At 41.8% G+C, this 13,306-nt stretch overlaps 1 protein-coding gene across 1 annotated transcript; it reads right to left on the bottom strand.

The window, feature by feature from the left end:
- Positions 1-4,164: 4,164 nt before the first annotated feature.
- On the bottom strand, positions 4,165-5,109 carry LOC149452642 (olfactory receptor 10A3-like). The gene has a single exon (XM_089689313.1). The coding sequence runs from the start codon at positions 5,107-5,109 to the stop codon at positions 4,165-4,167; it is 945 nt and encodes a 314-aa protein (XP_089545439.1).
- Between the last annotated feature and the right edge of the window lie 8,197 nt (positions 5,110-13,306).

Genomic DNA, 13,306 nt, shown 5'->3' on the forward strand with positions numbered 1-13,306 from the left:
CAGCCGTTTCCTCCTGTGCCTCTACCCCCTCCCTCCTAGATTGTACGCTCGAAAGAGTAGGGCCCTCTAACCCCTCGTGTGCTGTTTGATGTTACTGTTCTGTTTCATGTATTGTCCCCCCCCCTCTATTGTACAGCGCTGAGCAAACCCTTTGGCGCTATATAAACTCGATAAATAAATAAATAAATAAATAAATCTGTAGAACAGGGTATTATGGGAAGACATATTGCACACCCACACTGATACAGCTCTAACTGAAATATATTCTCAATTACAATATTATTTACAGTGTATAATGGATATTTCACATAAACTCATTATCTAAACGTGGGGCAGCACAGCCAAATGGTTAGCACTTCCACCTGGCAGTATTCGGGTCGTTGGGTCAAAGCCCAACCACAGCACCACCTGCCTGGAGCTTGCATGTTCTCCGTGTGCCTGTGTGGGTCTCCTCCAGGCATTCCAGCTTCCTCCCACACTCCAAAGACATGCTGGTAGGTTAACTGAATCCTGTCTAAATTGTCCCTAGTATGTGTATGTATGAATGTGAGTTAGGGACCTTAGATTGTACACCCCTTGAGGGTTAGGGACTGATGTGAATGTACAATATATATGTAAAGTGCTGTGTACATTGATGGCACTATATTAGGATCTAAAATAAATAAATAAATAAATGTGTGTGTGCTTTGCTTGTGATAGGTGCTGTACTGACAATTCTAATAGTTCTGACATTATAGTCTGTTAAATAAAGTGAAAGAGCTCTGACAGCAATCAGCAAAGCTAGGTGAGTCTAGCTGTAGCCCTTTTTCACGGATGGGTTCAGTTGGGAGTTGGTTGAGTCAGTTTTTTTTTTCAAAACCAATTGTTTCTATTCTTGTGACATATTATATATTACAATGTCATGTGCTATCCAGGGGTGTATTTACCACAAGGCAAACAAGGCATTTGTCTAGGGCAGCATCTTTTGGGGGGGGCAGCACTGCCCCTCGGAAGAAGGGACAAAGAAGGGACACAAAAGGCATGGGGACCTGGTGGGTTCCGAGAGAGGCTGCGAGTTTCATGACGGTGTATGCAGAGCCCGACTCTCATTCCTGGGGATGTCCGGAGCTGTGAAGGTGAGTGTCTTTCTCTCTCTCACCATGGGGGATGGTGGCTGGTGTATGGGGGGGTAGTGGTAGTGGAAGACTCTCTCTGGTGGGGGGCAGGGGTGTTCTTGGTCAATGTCAGGTTCTCTCTGCAGGGGAGGGGGGTGCCGATTTTTGTGTTGCCTAGGGCAGCACAAAACCTAAATACACCACTGGTGCTATCAGGACAAGTATTTTTTATAATGAACACATACACCCCCAAAATCTTCAGAAAATTGTATTTTAACAATCCTATTTTGGGAGATATTAAGCTGGGTTTTTCTTGTCACAAAGTCATAATATTTCAAAGCTAAACAAGTGATTAGCAGACATCCACCAATAACATGTGTGTTTGTGGTCACAAAGATGTCAGTCAGGTGAGACATTCACAGGTTTACTATATCCTCAGATCCTTAGATAAAGCAAATGTCAGGGACCTGAGTTCTTGGTGTAAGGAGGAGGTTTTAGGCTTCAACCATGGACAGAAGTCATGTAGAACCTTCCAAGAATAAACATTTTACATAATATATTATTATTATTATACAGTATTTATAAAGCGCCAATAGTTCGCTCAGCGCTGTACATTACAAAGGGGGACAGAACATGTGACAGAACAATACCAATACAATGCAAAACATGAGGGGATCGAGGGCCCTGCTCTTTCGAGCTTACAATCTAGGAGGGAGGGGGTGGTGGCACAGGAGGAGATAGCTGTGGGGGATGGAGTGGTAGGAAGAGTGGAGGAGGTCGGCAAGTTAGCAGGGGGTGGGGTAGGCTTCCCTGAAGAGATGGGTTTTCAGGGTGCGCCTAAAGGAGAGGAGAGTAGGTGATAATCTGATGGGTTGGGGCAGGGAGTTCCAGAGGATGGGTGACACCCTGGAGAAGTCCTTAATATATAAGTCACTTAAGAATTTTCACAATCATCATTGATTACAAAATATATTTCTTTCTGTTATTTTGGAGCACTTTATCAGCTTGACTATGACTCATAATCTCAAATATCTCACTGTATAACATGGAGATTAAATGTCTCTCCACATCGTACAGCAAGACACTCCGGGGTTCCAGGGAACAACAATAATGCTGGTTTACAATGGTATTGAATCAGTTAATATCATTAATATATAGTAATCACTTAATATTCAATCACTAGTAAAGCATAAAGCAAATATTTGTCTTCAATTTGCATAGGTACCCAACAGCTGTGCCGGTTCTCTCACGCCCTTAGCTTGTGTAGCAGTTCTCCAAGGGTCACCACTCACCATCAAAATTCACCTCTTTGACTGTAGCCTCCCTAGCGGTCTGATTATGTCAGTATTTCTGTGCTCAAAGCGGTACATTTTTTTGCATGGAAATATGTTGTTTTTTTTATTGTAGACCTGTAATTTTTAGGAATAACTCACTGAAATTCAATAATGTAATCAAACCAAAAACACTGAGATGTGAAATAGAGCGCCAAGTTCTCACATCGCTGAGCTCAGTCGCAGAATCGTTTTCAGTGTCTGATGAGGAATTTCCCCCACAAATCATTATCACTCAATTCTGCAAGTGGTTCTGATTTACTATCGCTGTTCTCTAGTCGGTCTAAAACCGCGTCTGACCTAAAGGGACACTTTTCAGTTTCTAGGCAGAAAGAACAGTAACAATGCAGGAAGACAAAAAGCAAATATTTGTCTTCAATTTGCATAGGTACCCAACAGCTGTGCCAGTTCTCTCACGCCCTTAACTTGTGTAGCAGTTCTCCAAGGGTCACCACTCACCATCAAAATTCACCTCTTTGACTTTAATGCAATGCAGTGCGACGTTTGATTTTGTGGAACCTTTAGATGAATCCACCTAACTCAGGAATTATCAAATTTTTGCCACTTAATCCATTTCTCTTCACTATACGTACCAGGGGCAGACTGACAACTCATGGGGCCCTCAGGCAATAGGGGGATCATGGGGCCCCTGTGTCCTTGCCCAAACTCAAAAAAGCCTATGAAAAAGGTACCAGGGGCATCTCATGGGGCCCCCTACTGACCCCGGGCCCTCGGGCAGTGCCCGAGTTTCCAAATGGTCAGTCCGCCCCTGATATGTACACTGTATACAATGCATGCATACATCTGCATATTACAAGCATTGGTTGCCCATATACTAACAATGTGCTGGTCTATTCAAAAAGAGTTTTTGTAAATTAGACCCAAAGACTGTCAGCTTTACTGCCAATCAAAGTTGTATGAAGTATAAAGTCCATGGCCATCAGCAGCAGTGTTGTACCATGTTAGTCCTCAGGTATTGCTTGAAGAAAAGGAAAGAAAATACCCAGTTCAACTTACCAGCCAGCTAACCAACAACCAAATGAACCTGTGTAACAATGTGCATTTAAAAACAGGGGTTTAGTTAGCACACATTTGCAAATACATACATAAGCCACAGAGCCACGTCATGGCACCCTGATATTCTGTGGTCCTAACTCTACAAATTTTGAGAGCCCTCATAGTAGAGGCACATGCATTTAATGGATAGATCAAGGGCAGGTGAACCTGAGGGAGTCCACCCCTCCTTAACCCCTTCCTGCCGGCGCCTCCTGGCCCTTTAAGAGTTTCAGAAGCTGGAGGCAGGTCGGGCGGGGTTTAGGGATCATGTGACCGCTGTGATGAGTTGTCACGGCGGTCACATGATCGGGAAAGGTCCTGATCAAAAGAGCAGACCGGGACCTTTCCTTGAGTACTGGACATGTGTGCAGGGTGCGCGCTCTCAGCACATATGTTTTTTGTTAATTGCACGCAAATGTGCGGCCGCTTGGAGTCTAGGGCCAGATGCCGGGAGGCCGCACATTTGTGTACGCCTGGCGTGAAGAGGTTAAAGACACGGGAGTGCACTGGACACCCAGCAGAGTGCAATGGCAGCCAGGGTGTCCAGTGCACCCATTCACCTACAATGCAACAATACAAAAAGGTGGTCACTGCCCCAGTCTATAACTTTGTATTGCTTGAAGAACCTCAATAAGATCTATTTAGTTAGCCAATATATGGTATCTCCTTAACCCAATTGCCTGTTAAACATGACCAAAACCGCTTCTTAACTTAGCAAAAGCCATTTTTATATCTCTGTTCCTCAAGCTGTATATGATTGGATTCATCAGTGGTGTCCCCACTGTATAGATCAGCGATACTAATTTGCGTATAGTCAATGACTGTCCACTTGTTGGCAGGACATAAATAACAATTAGTGTTCCATAAAATATACAAACCACCGTCAAGTGAGAGCTGCAGGTGGAAAACGCCTTTTGTTTTCCAGTGTTGGATGGGATTTTCAAGATTCTAAAAATAATATAACCATATGATATCATAATAGTTAAGAATGGTAATAAAATAAAAGGTACGCTATACAATAATATTTCAAATTGAGCCAATTTAGCTAAGAAAGTATACGAACAAGAAAGTTTTAGCACCGGTGAGACATCACAAAAAAAATGGTCAATTATAATCGGCTCACAAAAATCAAGGTAAGCTATTGTAATTGAGCTAATCATCATGGAAGCGATGCTCAACAACCAAGTAAAGATGATAAGTTTGATGCAAAATAACTCATTCATTATAGAAGTGTAATGCAAAGGGTTACAGATGGCCAAATATCGGTCATAGGACATCACTGTCAGAAGAAGACATTCAGTACATTCCATCACATCAAAAATATATTGCTGGAAAATGCAGCCAATGAAAGAGATTTTTCCACTCTCGCGAAGTAACATGTGAAGCAAGTTTGGGGCAATATCTGTGGTTAGCAGAATATCAGATAACGAGAGCTGGATGAGGAAGAAGTACATCGGAGTGTGGAGGGTTTTATTGTAGTAGACCAGTGTGATGATCAAGAGGTTTCCAAAAAGTGTCGAAATGTAAACTATGAGGAGAAGAATAAAAAGAACAATGCTCGTTTCTCTGGAACTTTGGAATCCCAAGAGGATGACTTCAGTAACGATGGTCTGGTTGTTTTTATACATTGCCTTGAAAACAAAAAAAAATTGGAAATAAATAAAATATATCTTTGGTAGCTATTTGATCATGAAACAGTTAAGGCAGTTACTCAATACTAATGAAAGACTCACAAGTGAATGTAAAGCTAGAAAAATGTGTTTTGGGTCAGGGGTGGACTGACAACTCATGGGGCCCCCAGACAATAGGGGATCAATGGGCCCCTGTGTCCTTTCCCACACTCAAAGAACACCCAAAAAAAAGCCTATGAAAGGTACCAGGGGCATTTCATGGGGTCCCCTACTGACCCCAGGCCCTCGGGCAGTGCCCGAGTGCTTGAACGGTCAGTCCGCCCCTGTTCTGGGTCCATGCACATGAGCAGTCCAATCAGGTCTCACTATTGTAAACACTCCCAAGATATAAATAGCTACAATGAAGAAAAATAAAAAACAAAAACTTTCACCCTTGAAAGTGATATAATGAACAAATGACTCTTTTTTTCTTTTTTATCCCTAAATTATCCCTTTTTAAATAAATCTACATAAATAAAGAAAAACGTAAACCTACAACACAACTGTGCAATAGCATTCAAATATAAATAAAAATTACAAAACGTTAAAATAAAATAAAATAGTGTCCCAAAACGTCTCTCAAACAATTCCGACCACTTTCTCTCCGCCTTTACAACTTCTTCTTGTGATATTGTATACCAAACTCCAAATATAATACTCCAACGTAGAAAAACCTCAAAAAAACATAAACCACAAATAGTGCATTATCTTAATTACATACAATTATATTTGGTGTTTCGTATACAATATCACAAGAAGAAGTTGTAAAGGCGGAGAGAAAGTGGTCGGAATTGTTTGAGACATTTTGGGACACTATTTTATTTTATTATTTTATTTTAACGTTTTGTAATTTTTATTTATATTTGAATGCTATTGCACAGTTGTGTTGTAGGTTTACGTTTTTCTTTATTTATGTAGATTTATTTAAAAAGGGATAATTTAGGGATAAAAAAGAAAAAAAGAGTCATTTGTTCAATCCAATCAGGTCCACCTGTCAGTTTTTCAGGTGGACCTGATCGGATGATCCGTGCATTCCTATGGACTGATGGGTATAAAAGGACTTGTTTCCGTTTACACTGGCCTACCTCCGGGTCCAATCAAACCCTCTAAAAAAATAGGAGGAAGCAGCCAGGTGTAAATGGACAATGGAGTCTGTTTACTCCTGGCCTCCCACAGAACAGAGCATGGTCTGTCTATGTCCACTCTGCAGAAACTGAGAAGACATGGACCTATCATTAGCCCCACTCCATTCCAATCAGCAGCGGATCTCCTGCCGATCAGAACACAACCTGCCCATGTGAAAATAATGTTTGGGTTTAGTTTACTCTTTTGATTGGGGGGCAGTAAAAACAGGCAGTGGAGTAAATTTTTCCCAACCTTCAGCCACCCCCCTTAGCTGTAAAGGCAGCCAATTGGGAGTATATACACCTACTTACTGTCTGCCAAATGCCCTCTGAAAAGTGATCCATGGCAGATTGCTCTTTAGAGGGCTACCATAACCCTGTGTAAATGAGCCCTTAGGGTAACTAGAGTTGTCTGGAACACTTACAGGAGGTCTTTATGTTGCTCAGGGAGGATCTCCTAGCCTGCATTAAAATGATTGTTACATATGTCCTTCGATTTTCTGCGCACAAATAGGCGGTGTGGGCTTAAATTTGGTATTTTTATTTGTGGAAATTTTGTAGCGTTTATCGTAGTATGTTTACTACATAAATCATTTAAAAACTAGACTGCTTTATTAAAGAAAAAATGTCTGTATTACCCGTTTGCTCATTCCACATTCACAGCCTGGACTGAGGAACTATAAAGTGTTACTAAACCCACAACAGTACAATCAGTCTGTAGATGCAGTAAAGCATGCTTGTTATACTCACTGTGGAACCTAAGGGGTTAATCCTCCTCATTGTGTAAAAAGGCTGTTTGATCCTGAATTCTCTGATCCTCCCCTTCTTCCAGTGTCCCCCTCTTATCTCCAGATAAGACATATTGTGTGGAGACACTCTGCACATGCTCAGTTTGGTGTATTGCTAGAGAGGTTTTTTTTTTTTTGGGGGGGGGGGGAGTGAATGTGATCAGCACAGGACCAATCAGCACTGTCCAGACAAAGGACAGGGGTTCTGCATCCTCCTAGAGAAAGAAAGCTCCTCCTACAAGCTTAACCAGTGCTCAGCAGAGCACTGATAGAAGTCACATAACTGCTATATATAGCTAATGAGAAAAGGTATTTAGCAGTTTATATTTACTAACATAATTGCATTTCCATGTTCTGTGTACCACGAGAGACCAGATATAGTGAATGTAGGGTCAGGGGAGAGCGGATATAGTGAATGCAGGGTCCAGGGAGAGCGGATATAGTAAATGCAGGGCCGGGGAGATGGGATATAGTGAATGCAGGGTCCGGGGAGAGCAGATATAGTGAATGCAGGGTCCGGGGAGAGCGGATATAGTGAATGCAGGGTCCGGGGAGAGCGGATATAGTGAATGCAGGGTCCGGGGAGACCGGATATAGTGAATGCAGGGTCCTGGGAGAGCGGATATAGTAAATGCAGGGCCGGGGAGATGGGATATAGTGAATGCAGGGTCCGGGGAGACTGGATATAGTGAATGCAGGGTCCTGGGAGAGCGGATATAGTGAATGCAGGGTTCGGGGAGAGCGGATATAGTGAATGCAGGGTCCAGGGAAAGCGGATATAGTAAATGCAGGGCCGGGGAGATGGGATATAGTGAATGCAGGGTCCAGGGAGAGCAGATATAGTAAATGCAGGGTCTGGGGAGAGCAGATATAGTGAATGCAGAGTCCGGGGAGAGCGGATATAGTGAACGCAGTGTCCGGGGAGACAAGATATAGTGAATGCAGGGTCCGGGGAGAGCAGATATAGTAAATGCGGGCTATGGGGAGACCAGATATAGTGAATGCGGGGTCCAGGGAGACCAGATATAGTGAATGCAGGGTCCGGGGAGACCAGATATAGTGAATGCAGGGTCAGGGGAGAGCGGATATAGTGAATGCAGGGTCAGGGGAGAGCGGATATAGTGAATGCAGGGTCCGGGGAGACCGGATATAGTGAATGCAGGGTCCGGGGAGACCAGATATAGTGAATGCGGGGTCCGGGGAGAGCGGATATAGTGAATGCAGGGTCCGGGGAGACAAGATATAGTGAATGCAGGGCCCAGGAAGACCAGATATATCGAATGCAGGGTCCGGGGAGACACGATATAGTGAATGCAGGGTCTGGGGAGACCAGATATAGTGAATGCAGGGTCCGGGGAGACCAGATATAGTAAATGCAGGGTCCGGGGAGACCAGATATAGTGAATGCAGGGTCCGGGGAGACAAGATATAGTGAATGCAGGGTCCAGGGAGACCAGACATAGTGAATGCAGGGTCCGGGGAGAGCAGATATAGTGAATGCGGTTTCCGAGGAAACCAGATAAAGTGAATGCAGGGTCTGTGGAGACCAGATATAGTGAATGCAGGGTCCGGGGAGACCGGATATAGTGAATGAAGGGTCCGGGGAGACCGGATATAGTGAATGAAGGGTCCGGGGAGACCAGATATAGTGAATGCAGGGTCCAGGGAGACCAGATATAGTGAATGCGGGGTCCAGGGAGACCAGATATAGTGAATGCAGGGTCCGGGGAGACCAGATATAGTGAATGCAGGGTCTGTGGAGACCAGATATAGTGAATGCGGGGTCCAGGGAGACCGGATATAGTGAATGCAGGGTCCGGGGAGACCAGATATAGTGAATGCAGGGTCTGTGGAGACCAGATATAGTGAATGCAGGGTCCGGGGAGACCGGATATAGTGAATGCAGGGTCTGGGGAGACCAGATGAAGTGAATGCAGGGTCTGGGGAGACCAGATGAAGTGAATGCAGGGTCCGGAGAGACCAGATGAAGTGAATGCAGGGTCTGGGGAGACCAGATATAGTGAATGCAGGGTCTGGGGAGAGCAGATATAGTGAATGCGGGGTCCAGGGAGACCGGATATAGTGAATGCAGGGTCCGGGGAGACCAGATATAGTGAATGCAGGGTCTGTGGAGACCAGATATAGTGAATGCAGGGTCCGGGGAGACCGGATATAGTGAATGCAGGGTCTGGGGAGACCAGATGAAGTGAATGCAGGGTCTGGGGAGACCAGAGGAAGTGAATGCAGGGTCCGGGGAGACCAGATGAAGTGAATGCAGGGTCCGGGGAGACCAGATGAAGTGAATGCAGGGTCTGTGGAGACTGGATGAAGTGAATGCAGGGTCCTGGGTTTAATAACACTTTAAACCCTGGAAATGATTAGACATTCAAAGTCCAACTCCTGGTTCGTTTTGTTTGCCCTACCTCACCTCTCTCTCCTACTTCCCTCTCACTGATCACTGGAAAGAAAATATATTCCCTATTAAAATGCTATTTTTAGCTATCTTAAAATGGTTGTAAAGTCTGAAGAGTTTTTTTTTCATTTAAATTTTATGCATGAAGTTAAAAAATCTTCTGTGTGCTGCTCAACCCAATACTTACCTCAGCTCTCCTGGGTCTCTCTCTCATCATCATTGGATGAGACACAGCAGCAGGCTCCCATGATTGTCAATCACATCCAGTGAGGAGAGAGCGGGATCAGGGCAGAGCCGCAACTCTGTGTATCTCATGGATGCATAGAGCAGGGCTTGGGAGCAAGCATGCATGATTTCCCCCATTGCAAGTGGCTTGCTATTGGGGGCACTGGTCAGGGAGGAGAGAGCCAGGTGTGCTGGAGGGGGACCTGAGAAGGGGAGGATCAGGTTTTCTCTGTGCAAAACCACTGCACAGAGCAGGTGAATGTAACATGTTTGGTATTTTAAAAAAAAAAAAAAAGGACCTTTAATATCATAAATGGTGGTCAATATAAAGGTCCTTCTTTGGATATTTATGTAAGTGAATGCATGATGTGGACACTTTAGAAACAGATGTCCAGCGGTAGAGTCCTTCTCAGGATTCTGAAAAGAAGGATGTCATCACAGGGGGCCATGCTCTCAGTTGGGAATCTCAGCACTGAATCAGCAGTCACCACAGCTGGAACCACCGGTGGTGGAAGGGGTGTTTGGGTGAATATATTTGGCTTCACAATGTAAGGTGGAAACTTACCTAATACAATGGGTTAGAGGGAGGTGGTACGAATGAAAATAGTTTTAGCCCACAGTGGGGCTATAATATTTTTTTAACTACCAGAAGGGGTATACATATAATTACTGGATAGAGCGCCAATTTTTACCCTTAGTTCTTCTAAGTCTAAGAAGATTTTCAGCAAGTAAAAAAAGAAAACCTTTTTTTTTTTCAAAAGGAGGCAAGAATGGACTGGTCTAGAGTGGTCTACAGTGATACTGTAATTGTACAGAAAATACCTGTTGATCTTTCTGGAAATAAAGGGGTTTATTTACTAAAGCTGAAGAGTCCAAAATCAGACTCCCTTCTGCATAGAAACCAATCAGCTTCTAACCTCAGCTTGTTCAATGAAGCTTTGGCAATGAAACCTGGAAGCTGATTGGTTTCTATGCAGAAGGGAGTCTGATTTTGGACTCTCCAGCTTTAGTAAATAAACCCCAAAGTGTCCTGTAAACTGAACTAGAAGCTTCAGAAAATCTTCTTTTCCCTCTGAAAGTTGCTAATCTCCCTATAAGACAGCTATCTCCTCCTGTGCCACCATCCCCTCCCTCCTAGATTGTAAGCTCCAAAGAGCAGGGCCCTCGATCCCCTCATGTTTTGCATTGTATTGGTATTGTTCTGTCACATGTTCTGTCCCCCTTTGTAATGTACAGCACTGAGAGAACTATTGGCGCTTTATAAATACTGTATAATAATACTAATAAGACCTGTCATGGAGATACAGTAAACACAGACACACCTTTGAAGCCCATCATGGATGTCAACTATGGCACCGCCTAACAAGAGTGAGCTTAGCCACCCAGGGACAGGAGTGTTATTCTCAGGATAACAAGGTAAAAACTAAGTGAGAATTCTCAAAACAAATCTAAAAGCCAAAAAATGATTACCAAAAACAAATCCTAGAACCAATTGCTCAGCGTGATATTTATTAACAATTTATAAGCCAATGTACCCCCAAAAAATAACATTGAAAGCAATGAAATTGATAATATAACACATACTGTACCTTTATTTTTAAATGCCATACTAAAAGAAAATACAAAGTAAACCTCATCTTTACCTTCTTGTCCAACACAAAATTATGGTCTATGTCTGTCACTGTTTCATGAAGCAAATTTTGAATTATAATGCCATGTACTGTTAGGATGATCCATTTATATAATGAACAAATACATCCTCCTGAAATCTTCTGATAATTTTATTATTACCTTAACATCTTCAGAGGCCCAATTAGGGAGATACTCAAAACAACTGGGTATTTCTTGTTGTAAATTCATTTTATTCCAAATCATAACACATATTTTACAGGCTGTCTACCCATAAAATATATCTTAGAGTAACAAACACGCAAGTCAGTTGAGACATTCACAAGTTTATTATATATGTTCAATAGAGAAGATTGGACTTTCAGGGTGTATGAACATGAACATGAATATCAAACATATTAAAAGTTATATAATTTCTATTTTGTATTTTTTTAAAAAGAAAAAAAAAAAGAAACATAAAAACAATTGCAGTATTAAAAGTGAAACTGAGGTTCAAACTTGATTATATAATTGTAGTTACTCCCTACATGTTTCGCCCTCACGGGCTTCTTAAGTAAAGTGGCGAGCGGGCGATCAGATATGACTATTGCACCACATCCCTTAAAATTGCAAATATTCAGTAGAGAAGATGGGACTTTCAGGGTGCATGAACATGAATACTAAACATATTAAGAAGTTATATAATTTTTATTTCGTATTTTTAAAAAAAAACAACAAAAAAAGGAAAAAATACAAAAACATAAAAACAATTTCAGTACTAAAAGTGAAACTGAGATTCAAACTTGATTATATAATTGTAGTTACTTTCTACATGTTTCGCCCTCACGGGCTTCTTCAGGGGAGGTTTTTGAAGAGATTTCAACCGCCGAGGCAGTCTAAAGGTATATCAAAGGAAAATTCTACAATTACCAAACAACTTTAATATATCCAATACAAAGTATTTAATCAAATGTATATATATGGGGCTCAATGGCTCAGCCTGGATGTGAAAGCTCACAGAGCTAAGAGGAAATAACCTTTTAAGTTAATTTTTATTACTCAACACCTTTTGACCTCTTCTTTGAAATGAAATTAGTTTCTGATCTCTCTTTCTATCCTATTATGTCTCGATCGATGTTTGATGTCCATTGTTTCCTCTCCTTTGGTTGTGGACGTATTGGTCAATTAGATCCTTGTTAGGTTATACCTATATATCCTTCTAAAACATTTAACAGGTAAAATTTCCCAAAGATAACCTCAACCTAATGAATTATGACCTCTTCCTCATATCTTCTGTTAAATTTAGTTAATTTGTTTTGTCCATCCTATTATGCCTAGCTGATATTTGATGCCCATTATATCCTCTACAACTGTTTTGGATGTGTAGGCCAAATAAGATCTTTGTTAGGTTATTTCCTCTTAGCTCTGTGAGCTTTCACATCCAGGCTGAGCCATTGAGTCCCATATATATATTTGATTAAATACTTTGCATTGGATATATTAAAGTTGTTTGGTAATTGTAGAATTTTCCTTTGATATACCTTTAGACTGCCTCGGCGGTTGAAATCTCTTCAAAAACCTCCCCTGAAGAAGCCCGTGAGGGCGAAACACGTAGAAAGTAACTACAATTATATAATCAAGTTTGAATCTCAGTTTCACTTTTAGTACTGAAATTGTTTTTATGTTTTTGTATTTTTTCCTTTTTTTGTTGTTTTTTTTTAAAAATACGAAATAAAAATTATATAACTTCTTAATATGTTTAGTATTCATGTTCATGCACCCTGAAAGTCCCATCTTCTCTACTGAATATTTGCAATTTTAAGGGATGTGGTGCAATAGTCATATCTGATCGCCCGCTCGCCACTTTACTTAAGAAGCCCGTGAGGGCGAAACATGTAGGGAGTAACTACAATTATATAATCAAGTTTGAACCTCAGTTTCACTTTTAGTACTGCAATTGTTTTTATGTTTCTCTATTTTTTTCTTTTTAAAAAAAT

This window comes from Staurois parvus, unplaced genomic scaffold, assembly GCF_062004578.1.
Source record: "Staurois parvus isolate SC_StPar_1 unplaced genomic scaffold, SC_StPar_1.0 ptg000470l, whole genome shotgun sequence".
NCBI lineage: Eukaryota > Metazoa > Chordata > Amphibia > Anura > Ranidae > Staurois > Staurois parvus.